The 23,436-nt window shown below is 36.6% G+C and overlaps 1 protein-coding gene across 2 annotated transcripts in view; it reads left to right on the top strand.

The window, feature by feature from the left end:
* Positions 1–23,436, top strand: part of TMEM117 (transmembrane protein 117) — a 185,953-nt gene that overhangs the window by 132,470 nt on the left and 30,047 nt on the right. For both annotated transcript variants that reach the window (XM_029963660.1, XM_029963661.1), the window contains exon 5: positions 15,597–15,756. In XM_029963660.1, the coding sequence (XP_029819520.1) occupies positions 15,597–15,756 (160 nt within the window). The remainder of the gene's footprint in view (positions 1–15,596; positions 15,757–23,436) is intronic.

Here is a 23,436-nt window from a genome sequence, read left to right as displayed (position 1 = left end):
GCCAATCTAAACCTCCCCTGGTGCAACCTGGGATTCTTTTCTCTTCTGTCACTTGTTTCCTCAGAGTGGCTTACTCAAAATTCGAACTGGTATACTTTAATCATACTTATCTTTAATAATTTGAAGAGGAAAACTTTTAGTTCATATTAGAAAAAATTACAGTTTAAAACATTATCTTGGTTTTAATGAAGATATTTTAAAAACATGGAGCTTTTCCCCTTGTGTACCTCTGAATTGGTAAAATTATCTAAACTTCTGAAGTTTTATTTTTATGGAAAGTAAAAAAATTTACCTTCTCCCAAAACTAATTAATTTACAAGATGCAAGCACAGACAAATGCATAATTGTATTTCAGAGTGATTTTGTTATGTTTCAGAAAGATGGGACTTTAAATTAAGCTTCTGTTTAAAGTGTAGTTCAGCAGAGTTTTTAAACCCTTATAATTTCCATTTCTTCCTTCCTGAAACATATCTGTGAAACCATAAACTGATATGTACAGTTAGGAGTACCACTTTCTTCTTGTGCCATAAGATCTTTCTTGTGAGTACGATATATTTTGGCTGGTTTCAAAAAGCATACACTCTCTTTTAATCTATACACAACCTCAATTGATGTTCAGGTCAGTAAGTGGGAAGACATTTATAGAATCAATCATTTTGGGTTAAGGAGTACACATACTGCAAGCGTACTAATGGAATGGAAATAATGCCTGGAACATCTCCAGAACAGTCACAGTCTCAATAGAGCAATTAAATATGCATGAGGAATGTTTGCAGTGAAGTTCAAACACATCAGCCTGAGGCTTATTTTTTGGTTTAATTTATTCACTGCCTTTCTGTGTACTGCTTGTTGATGGTTCAAAAACACTTCTGCACACTGCTCCTGCATCATCTGTGTGTGCACTGACTGACAGATACAGTCAGAGTTGCTATTTTTAATCACTGTCTCAGGAACAAGGAGTAGACTGTAGTAGAAAAATGCAGGGTTAGTATTCAGGTTAACAGGTTTTATTCATTAATAAATTTGACATAATTCACAGTATGGAAAACAGTCTTCAGAATTAATTCAGGAAGTGTTTGAATATTTAGTAAAACTTCTTAGTCTGAATCTGCTGGCATTATTAGGTCTTCAAATTAGAGTATTTTGTGATATGGCCTGTATTCCGTGTCTTCATATTACTGCTTTTATCCTTCATGAAGGAGATGCTTGTACTGTCATTAAAGGCTGATTTTTTATATCATTGTGAATGCCGTCACTCTTCAAAACGTTGGTGATTGTATTTCCTGATAATCGTTGTTCTTTGCAAAATGTACAAAAGAACACATACTGTTTCCAGATTCAGCAATTCCATGCTTTCTCTGCTGTTTTCAGTAAGAAATAAAACCAAACTATTTGAGGCTTTGTAATGAAAGTTTGTTTCCTTTGATGGGCCTAAGTGCTATGATTTGTGACTGATCAGAGAGCACCAGTGTATTAGCTGGTTCATCTGTTATCAATTCATGTGCTATGAGTAAGTGGGATTGTCATATAACCAAGCTTAGAGCTATTGGCAAAGCAACTGAGCAAAAACGACCTCTTAAAAGGATTGCTTGTAATGTAATTACTTGTGAAAGATGTATGGATATCTCCTGTATGAAAACACCAGCATCCTAATATGTTCTTTAAGCAATAACATTAGTGGAATGAGAGCTTGTGTTCCAGTAATGGTATACTCTGCTGGTGGATAATGGCACAGTGAAGCAGAGGCACTTGTGTGAAGTAAACACTTAACTAAAGCCAGAAGTGTGCTTTTGTTTCTCTATATAATTTCAAGGCTGTTATTGAAGCAAAATTTACTTTCTAGTGACACTATAGTTATTTTATTAAATGCAATGGAGTTTTTGAGGCCTCAAAGCTCCCAGTAGACTTTCATCAGGTCTGGAGAAAAGTCTTTATATATCTCTACTAATATATATTAGTATATATTATATTATATATTATAATAATATAATAATTTTAATGAAAAAATATGCTTTTAATATATACATGTTACTGCAGATGTCAGCAATATGTCATGTCATATAATTTTCTAGAGAAGTAGAATTAACTTAGGACCTTCAGTTCAGGCAAAGGGTAAGCACTCTTGGTGATGCTGCAAAATGAAGAAAACTTCATTCAAAAAATTGTTCACAATTGTGAACAGTTTTGGTCAATGGTTTTTGATATTGACTTTAACCATCATTAGCTGATTGACATTTCTTAGTGAAAAGGAACACTCGCCTAAGTATGTTGAAATGAGCACCTGACCTTCATCTTTTGAAAATTGATGGTATAAGCCCACTAGTCTTCAGTGAAAGTTTAATCCTCTTTTTCTTCAGTTATTTGTAGGGACCTTTTTCCTTCCAGTAGTTAATGAGCTCCATGGTATCCATAAAAATAGCAGCTTACAATGACAGCTATGCTGTTTGATTAGTTTAGTCTTAAGCTCATTTCTCACCTTTGATAGTACTTTCCTCTTGCAACTCCTGTATTTCTTTCATCACAGTTTTGTTTCATATTTTCTCATTATTTAATAAGCAAAATTCAGGTGCTTGATGTATGTTTCTTTCTGTGTTTTTTTGTTTCCACTTAATCAGGCTCCATTTTACATTCATGTATTGAATTTTGCTATTTGCTTGGGTTTTTTCTTGAAGACTTATTTTCTGATCTCGAGTAATATTATTCTTAAGATGTATATCCTTATGATTCTTGCATCAGAAACCTGACTGGGTTTTTGATTGTGATATGTGGGCAAATAATTTGGCTTCATCTGTGTCAGAAGTTGCATGCTTACCTTGTATAGTAAGGTTCTAAACTGTAATGTGTCTTGTGACAGCCTCACAATAGCAAGAACAGATTGATAAAGAAAGCTGACACTAATGTCTAGGTATATGTATTCAGAAGGTGATGCAAAGGAAAAATGCTTTACCCTTCCAGGAAAACAAGTCATAGCCAAAATATTCATACCTTAACCATCTGAACTTACTATCCTATATTATTATTGTAAATATTATTATTATTATTATTATTATTAATATCTAAATATATAAAATTTTCCCTTGAATTTGACCTACATCAGATTTTTCGGGCTTGTGGTACTCCAGAAAATCAGACCATTTAAATATAATTGCCTAGCTATGAATTTAGATCCTAGCTTCAGACACAAAGTTATGTCTTGAGGTCTTCCCATGGACCTTGTGAAAATTTCACATATTTTAACTATCCGTCCGTCTTGCCAAGCCATCTTATTATGTTCATTTTTGTGTTTTCTGATCAGTTTGGAAATAGAGATAGGTTAAAATAGTTTAGGAGAGAGGAATCACTACTTTGTAATGCCATTATTCCTTTTACCTCTTCACTTTTATTATTTTAGTTTTTAAGATCATTCATGCTATATGGATTTCTGCAGTGATGTGAGTTGCTGTGATTGTGGTAATGCCCAATACAAGGACAAAAGCAGAGCTCCTTGAACTGAGAGAGGAAGGATTCAACTTCCTTGTCTATCCCTAAATAAGCAGAAAGAGAAAGAAGGTATTATTATCCCATTTGCAAGTGCCATTTAACGTCTGAGCTTTGGATTGTTCCAGGAACCTTTTGGCCTTGTGACACAGCTGTGCTCATTAGGACACTGGGTGTTAGGGCTCAGTTTTATCATTCTCTTTGCAATATGCGCAAAGTGAATGAGCATTAATAAGACTCTAATTGGCAGCAGGTGTGTCTGTGTTATAAGACAAGACAAAATTAAAGATGCATGTTAATTTGCTACATATTAGTAAGTTTTTTTGTAATAAATGAAAACTGAACAATCATTAGCATGCCTTGGGTTACAAAAAGAATGGGCTTAACAAATCACTGCAATGTATATTAATGTAAGTAGAAAGTTCTTGGAGATGTTTTTGAACAATTCATTTTTAAAGAACACCTAGGTCAGAGCTATTTTGAATGCCATTGATGGCAAGGTCTAAGGTGTCAGCACAGCAGGCACATGTTGTCAGCATAGTATGTAAAGCAGGAGCTGAGATTTTAAGTACTTTTCACAGGTGTTAAGGTATCAATTTGTTCCAAACTTCTTGACTTTGTGAGCTGTTCTGTTATCATTTTTCAAGTAGAGATTTGAGGACATTTTTCCACATGATCAGTCCAGATAGGAAGTAGTCTTTGTTCTTCAAACTGAATTATGAAAACCTTTTCTGTTTTTTTACTTAAGAAAGAGGTTATCTATATACCCTCTTGTAAACAAAAAACCTTCATATGCTTAGTTCTTCCCATTTGAGTAAAGCAGCAGAGCCTTTGCTGGTGCCATTCCTTACAGAGCCACACATCCCATCTTTTAAACAAATTTGATGCAAATGTAATTCTAGAATTCTAAATGGAACTAAAGATCTGTTTTCCTGGCATTTAGATCTATGCAAATTCAGGGAAAGTATCATTTGATTGGAAGATAAATTGGTGACAGCATTAGTCACTGGAAGCATTGTTTGAATTTATTCTATGATGCATCATTTTCTCAAGAACTCATGGGTTATAGAATATTCTGAATGCAATTATGGACATCTTACTTCACGGGCAGCTGCCTTCAGGGAAGATGTTATGCCATTCTGCAGTTACTGTTCATAACACAACTGGTGGTTACCACAGTCCTGTATAATCCATATCTGAAGCCACCTTTAAATGTAGAATGACATGACTATCTAGTGTAGTATTTAACAATATTTGTGGAGTTTTAAGGATAAAGTCCATTTCTCCCTATTAGAATATCAAAATACTGCCATTGCATACAAAAAACCTGCTTTAACTTAGTGAAAGTGGCCAGTGCCTCAGATGAAAGAGATTTCCTTTTTTTTTTTCAGTAGATATTGATGGGGTTATCAACTCAGAAATCTCTGTGATAGATTGCCAATAATGGTTGGAAAGACCCAGGCATGATTGTAAGTCACATTCATCTTTCAAGACCTCTTTGCTACAGATGACAGTTATTTCCAAGGCTCCCAGTAAGAATATAAACCAAAAAACTTGGTGAAGAACTTGACAAATTAATGTAATGTCAACTCTGTCAAAGTCTCATCAACAATACAAAGGTCTCCTCTTTGAGAGAAAGTGAGATGCTGCAAAGTATAGCCCTCCCAAAAATATTCTTCTACCTGCTCACTGTAGGTGCTTACTGGAGAATCACTGAGCAATCACAGAAGTGGTGGGAAGAGAGACTTAAGCTTTTATGCTTGTCAAACGTGTTGAAGTATTTTACAGAAAGAAAAGGATGTTTAACACAGTTTGGTCAGTGCCATCTCTATTAAACTCAGGGTCTCTTCAGCACTACCTAAACTATTTTGAGATCATTCTAATAATGAAGGCAAAACAAAAATTGATGCAGTATTTGAGTCTCTGGAAGATAAACTGGGTGGATACGAAACCTAACCTGGATGTGGCCCCTTGTTTTGACAGCTTTGGATTGCTATTTTTTGAGAAAACCAAAACATTCAGATAAGCATTATTTTTGATTAAACTTTCACTGAAAACTGCTTCTCATCCCTGGGAAGGAATTTCTGATCAAAACTAGTGAGAGCCTCAGTCTCCTCAGAATAACCAGTAGCATGGTGATCAAATCCACACGGATGAATGCTGGTCTGAGGCCCTGCGTTTCTCACTGCAGGGAGGTGAAAAGCATCAGCCTGGGTTTGCCGAATCTTTGCTGAGTTCCCTGAATATTGCTATTTTTTTCAGGATTTATCTGGTTTCTGTTTACTGTAACAATTTGGAAAAGTGTGCAGATTAGACTAAGGACAGGACATGGAACTTTTTCTGAAATAGTGAAAAGTTTCTGCTTGAGAGGGATAACCGTTTCCTGGAAAACTCAAAATTTAACCAAATATTTGTCTGGGCATCTTAGTGAATTTAGCCGTAACAATTCCCAAGTTCTTTTGTACACCTTCTTGGAAATTCCTCATGTTCATCTTTCAGTGGAAAAGTGACAATATTCATATCGTCACAGAACTGGACATATAATTATCAGAGTAGCACTGGCTGTTAGGATGTATTCTAGTGAGTCTCTGTATTAACTTCTTTTTCCTCAATCTTCTTTCTAACCCTGTTCTATTCTTAGAAAGGTTAACTATCCAGGAGGTCAAAATCACAGTAATTTGGATGTGATTTTTAAGAAGACATGTGTCAACCTTATAATGGAATTGGCTCAGCTTGTGCATATTAACTTTTATTTTCTAGGCAACTTTTTAGTTGGTATTAATTCTTCTTGAATTATCCACAAAAAGTATTACATGTTGCAATTACTATAAATGTAAAGTGAAGATTTGAGTGCTTGCATTTGTAACAGCTTAGTTGGAGCAACAATGTCAGCTGAAATTCATAAATCCTGTGCACAAAAAACCCCCTTTCAGTACTGCTTGTATAAATTTTTTTCAGGAGGAATTGTAATACTTTTCTGGTTTGAGGCTAGTGCATTGCTGCTCATGTTTTTTTCTATAGGCAAATAGGATTGCTTGTTAGATGATTAAGATCATGTTTCTTTCAAAGATGTTAATTATGTGTAACTTACATGCTTGTCTAGTAGGATTCTTTTTTGTGGAGGAAAAATTCATAGAAGCATAGGATCACAGGATAATTCAGACTGGAATCCAGGATCTGAGGAGGTCTCTAATCTCCCACTCAAAGCAGGGTCATCTCTGAAGTGACTCAGAGGTAGCTCAGAGCTTTATCCATCCAGTTTGGTCTCAAAAACTTTGTAGGGATGGAGATTGCACAGCCTCTCCAGGTAGCCTGGAGGGCCTCATCAGAAATCGTTTTTCCTTATAGGCAATTTGAATCTCTCTTGTTTCAACGTGTACATTGTCTCTTATTGTCCTGTCATTGACTGTCTTTGAAGAAAACTACTAATCTACCCAGAGGCACTTGGTGGGGAGCTGTTAGGCTCTCTCATTCGCCAAACTGTCTTCGCAGTACAGGTGCTTCAGCCCCCAAACAGAAGCTTTAAAAAACTCCACTTTAATTTACTGGTGCTTTTTATGTATGGTTGGCCAAAATCTGCATGTGATATTCTGGTTATGGTCTAACAAGTGTGAAGTGGAGCAAAGTGATTTTCCTTGATCTACTGGTCATGCCTCTGTTATTACAGCCCTGGACACTGTTGGGGCTTCTTTGCTGCCAGCACACATGCCCAGCGCACACTCAGCTTGATGTCTACTTAATGTTCTTTTCTTACTAGGGTAAATTGATATTATTTGAAAGGGTTTTGACATAAAAATGCATTGCTCAGGAAGCAAGATTAAAGCTTTTGGGATTTTTTTTTTTTGTGTGTTGGAGTTGTTTTGGAAATACATTTAGTAAAAATATAATCAAATTGTTAGATGAAAGACCCTGTATTTATTTAAAATGCCTTGGGAAAAAAAAAATTGAAGAGCGGTTCAAAACAGTTGTAATTATATTCTACTTTGATAGGGTTTGCAGACATATAATTGTAAAAGGCACGACATCTTGATGAATGAGAAACTATATCCCATAGATATCATGGTATGAAACCTAAAATAATGAGAAATTTCTTATTCCATCAAACTACTGTATAGGTAAATTATACAGCTAATCTATTCCAGAACATAAAAAGCTCTTAAACTGTTATATTTAGCTTATTCCAAATTTGAACTGTATTTTTTAATTTCAGTTGTGGATATAATACATTGTCTGAGAAGCCCTGAGAATTTAATAGCTCTCCCAGCCACTCTTACCAAAACCTTTTTTTTACGAGTAACAAGATGATAAGTTGTGAACACAAGCACTGCTGGTAATTTCAGTATTTGGGAAATAAATAATGAAGTTATTTATTAATGAAAAAATTGGCTTATTAATGAATTGATTTTTATACTTTTCTGACTTACATGTTGTTAATTGTGTCTTCCGAAAATCAATCAGTTTGTCTTAAATCAACCATCTAAAAATCCAAATAACACAGATCATAGAAAGGCTTGAAAATGTGGTGTTAAATCCACACTTATGCTCTGGCTTGTTTCTAAAGCTAGAATTTAATAACATGTTTCAACTCAGGAAAATCAAGGAGATGTTGGGATATACTTCTAGATCCTGCTGTAGGTCTTAAAAGCTTAAGTTTAGGCTCTTAGAGTAGCATTTCAGTTACCATCTAAATGCATTTGAAATGAGATTTTCCTTCTAAATGTAAAGACATGTATTTTTTTCCGTTTTAAAAGCTTCTTCCTATTCTACATTACAATGAATTTAAGACTTTACTGAGTATTTAATGATAACTGAGAAAAGGAGGCTAATAATGTTTTCTTCTCATAACCAGTTTCTAGCAGTTACTAGGGATGCTGGAAGCATGAAAAGCCATAGTCTCTGTTTTGTATGTTTTGACATATGATCCCCTGTCTTTCCACTATGATGAACAATCTTTACCTCACTCTTACCAGAGACTGATAATAACTAAGCACTGAGACACACAGTTGGGTGTAGGAGATCTGTGTCCAGTGTTGTACTACTGTTGACTTGTGTATACGAAGTAGAGCAGCTCCAGCCAGAGAATTTGAACAAATAGTACCCTGTAGCGTGCAAAAACTGCTTGTCATTGCATCCAGCTGGTGTCATTAATATTCAAATACCTGGTGTGATTCATGCAGAACAGGTATTGGTCCCTGCACTGATTGCTTCATCTTGTGCAGCTGAGATGACTCAGCTTCCCTCATGTTACGGAAATCATCCCTTTTACAGATAAATTCTGTGCATTGATGAATTGTCCTTGTCTGAATATAAACCATTTTCACTGAAAAATTGCCAGGCAGGTGTATCCTAAGGCACATTTGATGCTCTGAAAATATTTTTTAAAATCTTGTGTCTGTTGTTTCTTGAGCAGCTGTCTTCCACTCCCCATTCTGTTGATAGAATAAGTAATGTATCTATCTGAAAGTAAACCAGAAGATTGACTTCTCTTTACCTTGTATAGAATTGTTTGGGTTTTTCTTTCAAAAATCCACTTTCTAAAAAGCTTTCTAAAAAAACTTTCTACTGAAGTTAAGCAATTAACTTCTAACTTTGGAGGTTGAATATGGAGTATAGTTCCTTGGATATAACTTGTGTGAATCCTGTACTACCTTGTATATGATAGATGGTGATTGAAAATGTCTTTTATAAGTAAGACCATGAACCATCTTAAGCTGGTTTTGCTTTTCTGTTTCACAGATAGGAAATGGCATTTGAAACTTAAAGCTAATGGTGATGAGTTTAACTTAAATTAGATGCTATTTGGAATAGATAACACTTTCATTTTACTAAATAAATGGTGTGACAAAAGGAAATTCAAAGATGCTTCTATCTGTAATAAAAAAATGATGCTCTCTAGAATTCACCATGTGATTACATTACCTAATCTTATTCACTTCATTTATTACATAAAACATAGCAAAATGTTTCCTCTATGCATTACCATAAATGTAATTTCAGGCTTTATGCAAATCTTTGTGCAAAAATCCCAAATAGCTCTGGAGTAGTCATATTGATACACCCTAATAAAACTGCAGCTGTTACAGTCAAAGGATAGAAGTAAAGCTATGTTTGTAGGAAAGGTAGTGTCCTTTCTTTGACAAACTGATATAGCTGGAAAAAATAAACTAATGCTGTTTACTTTCTTCTTCAGTTTTTAAGTAAAATGAATTTATAAAAATGCAGAATAATTCCAGTTTTACCAGACTCAGAGCATCCTTTATACTTTGCCTTGTCTAGTTTCTTCAGCTCACCAGGCAGAATGACAACAAGCATAGCTCAGAAGACTTAACTGAGAATGCAAGGTTCTTAAAATGTGAAGTGTCTGCTATTGATAAGTATTTATGAGCCAGTCACAACATTAGGAGTATTTCAGAACTTGCAGTTTAAGGACGGGCAATTACAGAACTGGTAGTTACTGGCAAATACTGAATTGCTTACCTATTACTTCCCACTGTAGGACATAAGTCAGACATACACTATTGTGGTGCCAAGGTTTTTGAAAAGATAATGCAATTCAAAGTTTGAATTATTATCCATTTTCTTCTAATTGATGTTTAACTTCAGATAATTAAGTCTTTTTGGTGGGAATCTACATTAATGTAATTTCTCCCACTTCTTCACGCCTGCAGAGCATGTTTTGGGGAGTGAGGTGCTCTGAAATCTGCCGGTAGTATCATTTCATATCTCTACCACACGTTTGTCCCCATCAGGGGAACAAGCACCTTATTTTAACAAAAGAGATCCCCTGTATTTAACTTTCTGAAAATTCCTATATTTCTAGGCTGTGTATGTATTACCAGTTTGTTTCAGTACCGCACTTCTTAAGTGGATTTGCCAGTTATCTCTCCACCTGCCCTTTGGTTCACAGTATGGATTGATTGCTCTGGGGTGCACAAGTGGGATTTCTTCTGGGTGCATCTGAAGTGGAAGGTGTTTTTTGGGATCTCACCTAGTATGCTGCAGTTATGGATAGGTGCTCAGTTTAGCCCACAGTATGCAAACACTGTGAATATGGGATCCTCAGCACCAACTGTGTTATTCTATGGCACTGCTGTACCCCACGGCACTGCAATAGCTGCTGATAAAGGCAGAACTCTCAAGTCCCTGTTCCCTCTCTCCTTTCAGAGCACTGCCCTGTGGGGGCAGAAGAGCAGTGGCCAGCTGGAGGATTGAAGCTGTGCTGCTTCAGAAAACCCAGATGCTTTTCACCAGCAGAGCGTCTGTCCCTTACACTTGCTTAATTGCTGAAGCAGTGCTGACACCAAGCAACAAGCAAATTAAATATTTTATTTTAAGTGAGTTTAGAGTTGCTATTTTTGACAGATTAAATAACAGAACACTTCCTAATTAAGGAAAGCGAAATAAAAAGTGTTGGCATTTGCATATGGATATCTGCAGCCGCATTGTTCTTTATAGTTACTGTACACTGTGTGACTGTATGTTTGACCAGTGCTGATTCTGAGATTAAAAACTGTGTAGAGTATTTAACTCGATGGATGATCTTTCTTTCCTGAGGTCTGGAAAGCATTTTTAGATATCAAGAGCAGTAAAATTTATTTCTCCCCTTTATGTAAGTGTTTTCACAGGGTGTTTGCAAGTATTTGGGTGCATTCATGAAAAACATTACATTATAAACAGCTAGTGCCAAGGCAATCAGCAACAGTGCAAGTGCATTCCGCAGCAGAGCAAGGGACTGCAGCATATGGGGGGTTTCCTGAGCTGGGAAAGCCCCAGAGGAGTGCAGAGACCCGCCAGGAGCTGGCAGTGTGGTGTGGGTGGGGACAGTTGTAACAGCAGACACTTTACTCCCACAAAGGGCAGCCCTAAGGATTGCAACCAGCTTCTTTGGTCCTGTCTTATATGTACTGTCTCAAACAGACATTGTATTAGGCAATACTTGGAATGCTTATTAGCAATGCTTCATGGTTTTTAAATAACCTAGCTTAGTGGCAATTATGTGTGAAATTATGATGAAAAGTTCTCAAAATGCTGTGTCATACAAATCGAAGAGCTACTTTTGCCAAAGCACAGTTACGTGGTTTTTTCTGGAAAAGATGTAGTCAAAGGGCAAGATACTGTTTTTTGTCTCTTGAAAAAGACAGAAAGAAGATGAAGAAAATAGCCAAAGTTTGTCTTTCATTTCTTCAGTTGGTCTTAGAAGAACTCTTGCTATCTGATCATCAAAGCTGTAGCATCGTAAAAGATTTGGCAGAGGGTCGTACTAGAGAAAAAAAATTCAGAATACCTCTAACCATGAGCAGCTCAAAATTGTGTATTATTTTCTGCTTATATATGGTTGCAAAAAGAATTGTATTTAACATTTGAACGAAAAACTTCACTTTTGCTATTGACAAATGAGGTTCCATCACAGACCAGAATTTTTTTTTTGTACACTTTGCCTTGCTGATTTAGACATGAAGAACCAGGAGACTCAAATTGGAAACAGTTCTTGTTTGTAAACTTGTATATATTTCTTACCTTGTCTTTATCTTTCTAGGGACAAATTCTGGTTTATTCAGTTTTGATCTCAGTACAGGCAAGTAACACAGACTGTTTCCTGAAGTTGTGGTTGGAAGGAGTCTAAGGTACTTCTGATATAGGTCTGGAGGGAATGTGCTTTGAATGGTTTTGTGGTACTGCATTGGGGTGGCAGTAGGATCAGGGCCTCATGGGCACTACCTGGGGAATTCCTGATGTGGGAGGTAGGGCATGCAAGACAGCAGAAGTGGATGTCTCCAAGCATCCAGGACATAAGATCGCTGCAGTACCTTATGTCTTATCTCTACAAAGTTGAGGTCATGACCCTCTCTGCCATGAGAGATTGTCTGCAGTGACTACTGATGACTAAAACCTACTCAGGCTTCTGCTCCGTGTTGTGTGTAACTTCTCATAATGTTCAGTGTCCTGGGGAATAGATTTTAAGTGTTTGGTCAGCTTGGTCAAAGCTTATAGTACAATAAAGTGTTATGGAAAGGTGCGGAAGGAGAGGTGCATTTGGTTTGGACCTTGCCAAGATTTTGAGGACTAAACTAATTTTCTGTTGGCAAATGAGGCCCAGTAGTATTGACTCAGTTTTGCATGAATAACTTAGTTTGACAAAATCAGTCCTGGCAATCAAAGATTATAGAGATACAGTCTAAAAAATTGTTTGCTTCTTGAGAGGTTTCTGGCAGTAAAAATTCCGCTCTTTAAGCTTCCCCTCAGTTCAGTGTGGCACTGAGAGTTTTAGATCATCACTGGCAGTGATAAGCACAGATTTTTGTGGACCTACCTAATAATTTTAACTCTTCAGTATGCAATTGGCCTGGACAGTGTTTATTTGCAGACTGATGAGAAGTATGGGCTAGGTTGTAAAATGTGTATTATTGCAATTGCATAGGTGCCCAGGGCACATAATCATTCAATACAACAAGCCAGAATTAGGAGTGAAATATAAAAGTGTATTTCCTTTGTGAAGTAGAGACAGAAGTTGCATTTCCTATCGCCTGGGACAGAGGAGAGTCAGTCCTCTCTTGTCTTTCTCCTTGCACCCTTTCTGTAATGAGAAGGAGAGGTCCTGCCAGCAGCGCTGTGGATAGTTTGATGGCATAGCTCTTTCTTGGTAATGTGCATTGCAGAATATTGGGCAAACTACATGTTGCCCAAAATGTTGCAGGGTAGCTCACATTGGTTCATCTGATACAAGTTATGTCAAGTTAAATGAAGTCCTCATGCTTTTTCCATAATCTCCAGGACACTGTACTTTCACAAGAAGTGAACTGAACTGTAACCCAAATAAACTCAGTTTATAATAAATCCAAAAGCATGTATTGAATATCTTGCTGTGTTCCAGTATCATAGGTCAAAAATACAACAGAGTGCTAATTATGCTGTTTAATGCAACTATCTGAAAGTCTGTTTCCAACCTTTTTTATTGGTCTCACATTTTCTTATTCTATTAGCAACCCATTTTCTACTCCCTTCCCTCCCTATTTGACATTTCAGACTGAATAACAAAGCAGTTTTTTTAAGTGCATATGCATTTCCTCAAGGAAATCAGAGCTTGAGCACACACATTAGTCTTTGCCTGCATGCCGATGAAGCATGAATAAAAATATATCTGCCTTTGCTTGCCTACGTGCCAAAACTTGACCTTCCATGCTTTGAACTCTTGCTCCAAAATGCAAATGCATAATTCAAGAGGACTGAGGCAGAATAGTGTTGAGCATAACTTCTGGGTATATGGTTTCCATAGCAAAATACTCAGATTTAAATTACAGTTCTAAACTGTTCCACAAAAGAGGTCGAGGAAAACCAGGGCAGCCAGTGGCCAGGGCAGTATGGCCTGGCCAGCAGACAAGTCCTGAGGACTGTTTTCTTTCTGGAGAACGTCTCAGAAAAAGTAAGAACATTAACCTCTATGTGAATTTCAGATATGAAGGTGAAATAAGTAGGAAAAAACCACCTATGTATGTCTCAAGAAACTATATGCAAGAGGTACCATCACGAATTGTCTTTCCGAAGTAAACTATTCTGGGTATGTACCAAAGTGTAGCTTGTAGGAAAGTCAGTCAGCTTCAAGTACTGACAGGTGAGATGGTAACTAAGCAGATATTTTGGAATAACAGGGGTTGAATATTGCTTAGGTCTAATGTGCTTCACTTCTTTTTTTTTTTTTTTGTCCTTTCCCAGATGCTGGTAATACTCTCAAAAGAAAATTGTTACAGTGCCAAGCATAGTGTTGCATATAACTGAATTAATTTATTAACAATAAAAATAAATGTTGAAGGTAATGGTGGCAGCAATCAAGTAATTTTTCATCTCATTATATCCTGAAGAAGCACAGCCCATCGTGACACAGAAGAATGATGTTAAAGAGTCCAAATGGGTACACTACTACTTATGTGCATATTTGTTTTCCCTTCCTGCACAGACACAGCCAAGGCTGCTGTATAAAAGGAAATGAGTACAGACTGGTAGCCTGTGACCCCTGCTATACAGATTTTTCTTTTCCTCTGCTGAGTACTTGTCCTGTTTGGAAATGTCATGGGACATATTCTTCACTTTGTTTTACAACCCTCGGTAGCTGAAGAAAATGAGACGTTATTGCTGTAGAAAAAAAATTCACCCACCCTACCACAATTATTTACCCATGTGTGTGCATTCAGATGTTGATATGCACCTATTATAGCACAGACTTACTGGAAACTATGGGTACTGGGAGAAGCCTTGTTCGCCCTCAAATTACCAGCTAAGTTTTCCTGCTTCCATGGAACCAGGAATTCAGTCAGTCATTGCTGCCAACTCCAAAGGATATCACCAAAGTGCTGATGGAAATGATGTAGAGTTATCTTGCAGGAATAGTTTATAAAGATATTTTCTTAAGTACTGTGTTCCAGAATTGTATGAATTAGTCAAATGTGTCTTCTGGAATTCTTGTAGCATTTAGATGGAGGCTTTATTACTTTTATAATGCATTCCTTCTCAGACTTCTCAGAAATGTCATAAAATGTGTTGAAAAATTGTACAAAAAGCATCTTAGAAGACACAAAGCAAAATCTTTCTACAGTCCCCAGGATTTTTTTAAAAATTAATTTAGTGCAATTAAAGTTTCTTTTATTCAGACATGTTTCTGTATAAAAATTAGACTTCAGAGATAGTGTTCTATAGCTCCTACAGCTTAGAAAAGATTTTCAAAGGTTCTAATGTCTTTAGTGCCTTAGACAATGTTCTCTCAATTTGTCCATTTGAATTTGGCATAATCATACAAGCCTTGGTACATTTTACTTCTTTCTTATTTTACTTAATTTGTTTGTATCTTCAGTGAAAAATATGGAATGAAGAACAGCAGTGATATACTCCAGCCAAATTTTGCAACATGCTTAGTACTAGCTACTAAATTTCTTTTCACTAAGGATACTGACTGCTTTCCTAGTTTGAATTAAAAGATTTGTTTGTACACTTAATTTTCTTCAATCTCTTTCCATCAGTGGAAAATCACTGATAAAGCACCAGCTGACCATTAGAAGACAGATAAAATGGAATGATGCATCTTCATTACTATCGTATTCTCTCTGAACTATTTTTTTTCTCCCTTCTAGGACGGTTCTATTTACTCTGACCTCTGTAGTTGTGCTTGTCATCACTACTGACTGGATCAGCTGGGACAAGCTGAATCGTGGATTTCTGCCAAGTGATGAGGTCTCAAGAGCCTTCTTGGCTTCTTTCATCTTGGTGTTTGACCTTCTTATTGTCATGCAGGTACACTCTCCTAATGTTTCATTCCAGCTGCTGAGGCTGCCTGGTCACTGTTTCATCTGGAGCAAATGGTGTTTAGCTAAGGCTACATGAAAGTAAATAAATGCTTAGTTTGCAATCACTATTAGTAGGGGCATATTATAACATCAGTCTCAGTGACTTTGCAAAAAGGCCACTTGCCTTTTACTGTGAAAACATTGCTGATTTCTCTTCTTAGACTACCAGGTAAGAACTACATGACTTTCCCAATTAGTAAGTGTTTTCTGCAAAAATTATATCAGGAAAAGAAACATATAAGCTGTTTTGTAAATCCAGAGCTTCTCTTAGGAAGAAGAGATAAATTCAGCCAAACAAGGAAGAAATATTTCTGTATTTCAAGCTTTTACAATAATAGGCATACACACATTACAGCAATTCAATAGATGAAAATTTGCTATTAAGCTTCAACTTTCCACTTTTACATGAAGATTTCCTTACTTTGATGACAGATTCTTGTACTATCTTCTGCCAGCAGGGTTAACTGGGGATATGATTCCCTGTAGTCTGCCTGATGTCTGCGCCTTTGAATCTAGCTGTTAGGAAAGGAATCTGGGTCATGAGTATGTGGCCAAAAACCTCCTTCATGTGATGCTGTACTCTCCCCTTTACATTTGTCTGTGGTTTGAGCCCTTTGTGAATAATTTACCCAAAGCTCTGTAAAAAATTGGGTCATTTGGACTGAGGCACTGAAGATGAGTATTGAAGACTTGAATGAATTTGCTCTTAGTCCTAGATGTGTTAGACTGATGGTCAGCAAAGAATTTGAGAAGAACCAATGTGTCCTTTGTTTCCAATAAATTACTAAGTCTGCTAGCAAAGACCATTTCTTAGACACTTAGTTCTCCTTAATGAGCTATCTATTGCTTGAGCAGTTGTCACAGAGGTGACACTGGTGACACTCAGGTTTTATCACTGCTGTACTAGGACTTTAAAGCTGCATAGAGTCCTATAGTTCAGTTTTGTTTTCTAATGTCCACCAATGGTCAGTGCTCACTATGGTTCATGGTTAGAACTAGGAGGATAAGAAAGGAAATACTGTTTTTCTGGTAAGATTTCTGGTGCTTTGTTTTCTCTCTCTTTGAATTTCACATTTTGTTTGATGCTTCAAATAGATTCAAGAGAATTTATAATAAATGATTTTACTTTGTAGGACTGTAATGAAAGTGTGAATGAAAATACAGGATGTATCAAGCTATACTGAATTTGATATTGAGTGCAGGGTAGAGAAACAGAGCTGTCTTTGTACCAAGTAATTATTAAACCATGCTTTTGACTTTGAAAAATGAAATTCCAACCTTGGAGTTGCTGAATATAGAGAAGAATTGTATGTGAAACAGCTTGTCCTGAGTAGTCATTCATATTTTTACAACACGAAGCAAGAGGGTCTTTTAAATTGCATTTCTAACAGATATTTGTGTGATAGAATTATTTATTTATTTTAAGTTATTTATTTGGACTATGAAACTGTATTTTATTTGCAGTGCAGTTCTACCATCCTGAATAGTGTGGCTGGCTTCTGGCTCCGGCTGTGCTCCTGCTAACCTTGCTGGGACACATCCCTTCACATCTGCCATCCCTAGAATAAAGAAAAGGGACCCTGAGTGCTTGTTTTAGATGGCTGCTGTGTATTCATCTCCATGTGCTTTTAGCTGCTCTATCTTTAAAGTTAATGAAGAGATCAAGGTATAGTTGGGGTGCCCATCCCCTAAGTCATAACAGAAAAGGGGTTATAAAGATTGCGTAGCTTGAGTACAGAGCTGCAGCCCTGCAAGGATGCTGCTCAGCTGTTTCTACACCTAGTAAAAGAACCAAAGTAGCATTTCTCTGCAAGTATGCATCTTTGGACCGTATCTGACTCTGGCAGGCAGGTTGATCTTCACTTCTCCCTCTGCTATCGGCCATGTTTTGAAAGGAATTTAAGTTTCACTGGGTCTAGGACAGTGTATCAGAGTTAACACTCATTTTAGGCTGCTTGAGAGGCAACACAGAAGACTCTATTTCAGTCTTGATTATCAGGACATTATCCAGTGTAAATAAAAACACAGATTTTTTTTTTCTAAGTATAAAAATTGCATATTTAAATATAGAAATTGCGTATTTTCTCTTTGAAAAACAACAGATCAAATTCAGTCCAAATGTAGATGAGCATTAGTTAATTTTAAAGTACATATGCTTGCTTATAGTAAGAGAGTAAAAACCCTGCACATTTGTTGGTTTTTTCACAGTATGGAAGTGAGGAAGTCAAGTCATTTTCACAGTGTGTTAAATTATGCTGTCCTCATAATTGAGATGGCAAGATGCCAACATATGTATATTTCTGGCACTCTTAGCATTCACTGCTGTACATGGGCCTCATTATATTTTTAGCATTAGTTTCAGACTGAGTGCAAAACCACATATATTAATGCAGAATATATGGTAGTGCTATTATCATGTAATAGAACTTTTTAATTCACATAATTCATTCTCTTTCTCAAGATGTAAAGGAAAAGGCGTTATTTAATGGAGTAAATATGAAAAATTGAACTATAATCCCACATTCCAAATATCTGTATTTGAACAAGTAGACAATAACTGATGCATTAGTCTATATACTGCTTTTTATTTATATATTTATGTATGTATGTGTGCATTTATTTATTCATTTATTTATTTTAATTTTTATGATACCATCTTCTTAGTGATTTTGCTAATGGATAGGAGATAGTTGTGGCTGGATTACTAAACCTTGTGTGTCCAAGGTAGATGAATCATTTCAACTTGGTAGTGTCTTTTGTGAGTGGTTATAGGTTTCTCCGGATTTGTGAAAAGTCCATGGAGTATTTCAGCATTGTGTGATTTTACATGCTATAGCTCACTTGCTGAGCACTTTGAAAGTCCTATGGCATAAATTCTTGCAACTCTTAAGACTTACTGCAACTTTTTGTCTGGCAGTACAATCAGATACAATGTGTAAGTGATTTAAAAGTTGCCTGAAAATAGTATTTGTTACCAAAAGTAGAATTTATTCTTCAACAAACTGAAGAAATTCAGTAGTTGATGAGTGGAATAGACAGAAGCCAGGCAGCATTTATGTATTGCAGAGATTCTTTGAGAAGGCTCTTGTAAGTGAATCTTTACCCAAACTAGCAAAATAATACCATTAATATCAAATGGGAGTACACTCGTAAATAAAGAGAATAGAATTTTGTCCTTTCAGGTAACTTTAAAGAGATGAAGGTCAAAGAGAGTTCGACAATTAACAACGTTACTTTATGACTAGTGCTGGATCTCTGCATATGCAGATATTAGAATATCAGCAGGTGGATTTTTTTTAATAATAGCCATTTTTCAAATTTTGCTTGAATAGTTAAAGATTGAGTAGAAATATGGTCTTGTCCACACAAAGTGCGCAAAGACTTGATTTTTAGAGTTGTGTCTTTTTCAGAAAATCTGTTTAACTCTGGAAATGTAATTTAACATTACTATTAACTGGATTTACACTCTAATTTGATAGAATTAATTTACACATATGCAAACAAGAGGAGAATCTTGATTTATACTTCAAACAAAATACACAGGTATAGTAGTTTTCCTTTGACACAGATAAGGAAGAAATGATTTTGTGTTCATAGACAAGCAGGATATACAAAATAATTTGTCATTCCTGTCAAGTAGACTCTCTCATCTGTACATTTGATTCAAGGATGGTATGTAATTTTTTTTGTTTTCTATCAAGCAACAGCAGTAAGTCGTTTTAAGTAGCTGATGTATAGTTTGTTCCTGAGGAATTTGCCAGACTTTGAATGAAAATGTTCTTCTAAAAATCTTCCATTCAGCACAAAAACTTCTGAAGACGGGAGCATGTGAATGTCAAGGTACTCCCCATCATACCTTTGCCAAGCTTTGTAACATTTTGAAAGCAATATAACAAAGGACAAATCAAAACCCATAAGAAATGTCTATGTTTAGCAGATAGCAAATAGCTTTTCCATCATCTCTGACATTCAGAATTTCTGTATGTGAGAAGTTACTATGGGTTTTTAATCATGTACTACTTGTCCTTTCAAGATGTGAACCTAGCCATAAGGGCAGGTGACCAGTGACAGATTTTTCAGATGAGTCGGGATAGATGGGAATTCACCTTCAGTAAAGCTGATGGCTTATTCAGCTCCATTACTGGTGTCCCCAGCTGATACCATATGGCAAGGTTGTATAGGGAGGAGCCATATACCCTGGACTACTTCTGTCAGACATTATGTGGAGTGTTTCACTTCATGCAGAGTACGTTACTCTTCACTAGCGGATTTTAGACATACCTGTCAAACAGCATTACAGAAAGGGATAACCATTTTGAAGACATACTTGTACTCAGCAGACTGTGCAATGTTTGCCAAGAAATCCTGCTGTGAGGGCTGGCTTTTTGGTGCTCTATCTCCTATGTCCTGCAGATCTCTGAAGGAGAGGGGACAAGTTCAATTGAGGTAACTTTGGGAAAAACCTTGCTGTAGCAAGTAATAGATTTTTCTTCCAGCAAAGTCTCTTACACTGTAAAGACTTTTTGCTTTTCTTTTGTCCTTTCTACATCCTTATCCTTCTTTGGAATGTGGAAGTGTTCCTTATCAGCACTGATGTAAAACATTCAAAAATAATCCTGAAAGAAAAGTGAATTAAGAGGACCAGAAAGAAACAATCTTGATGTAAAGCTTCACTTTATTTGTACTTACTATGAAATTCAAGTGACATACCTGAGTACATTCCTAAACACTGTTTAGCCAACAAAATGATAAAAGTTTCTCATGCCATTACTGGCACCATGGCATTTCTTTCTGGTGGATCAGATGCAGGTTTTTCTTTCCTATCTAAGACTTGTTCCTTTTCCTGAATCTGCCTTCACAGATGCAACTCATGGATTTATATCTGCATTGAAATTCTCAGTCCCAAAGTGCTTTGTTTTATTTCCTTGAAAGTTACTGTTTTGAGTGATATCAAGTCTTTCTCCTTTCAATTTTGAACACAGGACAGTGGCTCTCCCGAGCTCCACTTTCATCCATCAGACATCTCTTTTGTCTTAACTTTCCGGTATCATCTCTCTGTGACTGATATCAAGGGAGTGGATTATTTCCTGACTGTCATGTACTGAGAGGGACAAGTTAGTGTGCTCCCAGAAATGGCCAGCTCAGGAATGAGCAGGTGGAAATGGAGACAGAATAAAATTTCCTTGTCCATCTGACACAGAAGTGAGGCTCTGAGGAACCAGTGCATGGACGCTCCACACCTCTTTCATGTTGTTGTTTTTTGAGGACAAGGCAAAGAAAACGGAAATGTACTGTAATTATAGATCAGAGAATGAAAGAATGCATTTGTAATCCAATGCTTTTATTTTGGAGGAAAACACTTTAGAGTGTGATGGAAATGTACATCCTTTATGTAAAAGGATGATGAGGGGGAAAAAGTACAGCATTGATATGTATAATTAAACCCCAGAAGTTTCTGTTTTCAAAATCCAAGTTCCTTCTGAAAATCCTTGAAACATTCCCTTGCCCCCTTGCCAGAACCCACTATAAACTACAGTTTATTTCTTCAAGTCTTTTAGTAACTTTGGTACTAAAATAATTTCAAGCAAAATAATTTTCTGCTGAGAAAAGGTGGATGTATCTTGTCCCTTATTGCACATTATATACCTTACCTTTTTAATGAGCTGTTTTTTCTTGCAATGTTCTCATTCTGTGCTTGTCTAGTTTGATAATCAACACCATCATTTTATGCTGTGGATTTATGTCAAACAAGGCAAATACGGTATTTTTAAGTACACTTCGGCCTTTATACTGGTTGCAGATGGTTCAATCTTGCTTGGGTGCATTATATTTGTCTCAGGCATTATAAATTCGACTCCAGTGTTTTCTTCAGCTGCTGTAACTTGGTGTATTTGTGCTGACCCGAATACTCTCGTGCCAATTTATACTGGCTGAGGGCTGAGCCCTTTTTTTAGCTCTGTCACTTAGTTCCTCATTTGCAGAAAAGGAACAACTGTAGTTCTTTTCTTTCACTAGTTGTGTGATTGTCTGCTTAGACCCTGAAGTGCTCAGAGAAGGAGGCTGTCTGACTTGGTACAGCTCCTAGTGTAATCAGGCACCAGTACCAGCTGGAGCATCTTGGCTCTGAGATGACTACACACAAAATGAATTAGCTGAAAAAGCTTCTCATTTGTCACAGTTGTTGCCTTTTACCCTGACAATGGGTATGTGCTATATATGTGACTCTGAGACCCTTCACTGGCAGTGCAGGTATTTGCCTGACATAATGAAGCGGTTTTCAAAAGCAGACCTAGCATTTTCACATACTGCCCCTTGACACCAACATATCCAGCCCAAATACACGAAAAAACATGGAATTCTAGGAACAAAAAAATCTGGAAATTGTTTGCAAGTCTTTCACAGGACTATTTTCATTTTTTCACATATTCTGCTATAATCAGTGTGTGATAGGCTTTGTTATTGTGGGATGTATGTCTGAGAAGTGTTGTGTTGCTTAAGACTGTATTGGAGTGATTTATGTTGGTATAGTGTAATGGTGACATTCAGATAATTTCAACTCTCCTCAGCATTGCTCTGGAATATATTATTTGATTGTAGAAATCTGTTACACGGGTTTCTGTCTAAAAATTAAAAACCTGAGATAAGATTGAACTGGTTCACTTGCTTTCTGTGTGAGAGAATTGCTTGTATGTGAGTTAAAAAGCAAAAGATAAACCTCAGTTTGCCATAATTAGGCAGAGCGTTGCCTTATGACAAGTTTTATGCCATCCATAGCTTACATTTAGCTACAAGGCATACTGAATTTACAGGACTTGGGGACAGGTTGTACAGGGTGTATAGATCTGCCTATCAACAATACTGAGTTCAGGTAAGGGGAAGGAGCAAAACCAACTTCTTTGCTCTTAATCAAATCTTTGAGGGGAACTGAAACAAGAATATGCTTGATGTTGTTGGTCTAGCTGTGTTATTTCTGCAAAGCTGATTGAATGATGTTTATACCTCCTTGAAAAGTTTGAAGCTTTTTATATGAGACATTAACAAAAACACATGCTTACTTTTATTGCCTTTGACTTTTTCCAATATGCTAAAAAGCTCTTTGTATAACAAAAGGGACATATGTAATCACTGTCTTGAGATATTGAATACGTTACATGTTTATGCATCTGTTAGAAACAGAATTTATTGAAACCCTCAATAAGTAATTTGTTCTCATATGTATAGAGAAGGGTAAGTATTCCCTAGTGCTTTTAGTGATTTGAAATTATGGTTGCAATGGTTTCTGATTTTGAACTAATATTTAATTACTTAGCTGTATTGTATTTGGCATCATGTCCCTGTGGGTCATAGGTGTTCTGTCTGTCCTTAAGTGGAACAAGTTTCTAGTTTCCTACTGTTCAGAAGTTAAGAAGTTTCCCTTTTCTGGTAATGTTTGCCTGCCTGTACTGTAATGCTTATTAGGGAAGGAAATTCCCCAGCATAACACTTGCCAAATCTGAGAGACAGATGGGGAACCAGCATTGCCTAACGGTGTAGCAGCAAAGCAGCTAAATCAGCATGCCTCTAGAGTTTCCCAAATAGTCTCAGTAGTGTGCTGCACCTGACTTTGGACTGTGCTGTCTCGGCTGGT

This window comes from Manacus vitellinus, unplaced genomic scaffold (assembly GCF_001715985.3).
Source record: "Manacus vitellinus isolate BGI_N305 unplaced genomic scaffold, ASM171598v3 scaffold_5_pilon, whole genome shotgun sequence".
NCBI classification, from domain to species: domain Eukaryota; kingdom Metazoa; phylum Chordata; class Aves; order Passeriformes; family Pipridae; genus Manacus; species Manacus vitellinus.
The sequence above is the reverse complement of the archived record's forward strand: the minus strand, read 5'-3'. Positions and strand labels throughout refer to the sequence as shown.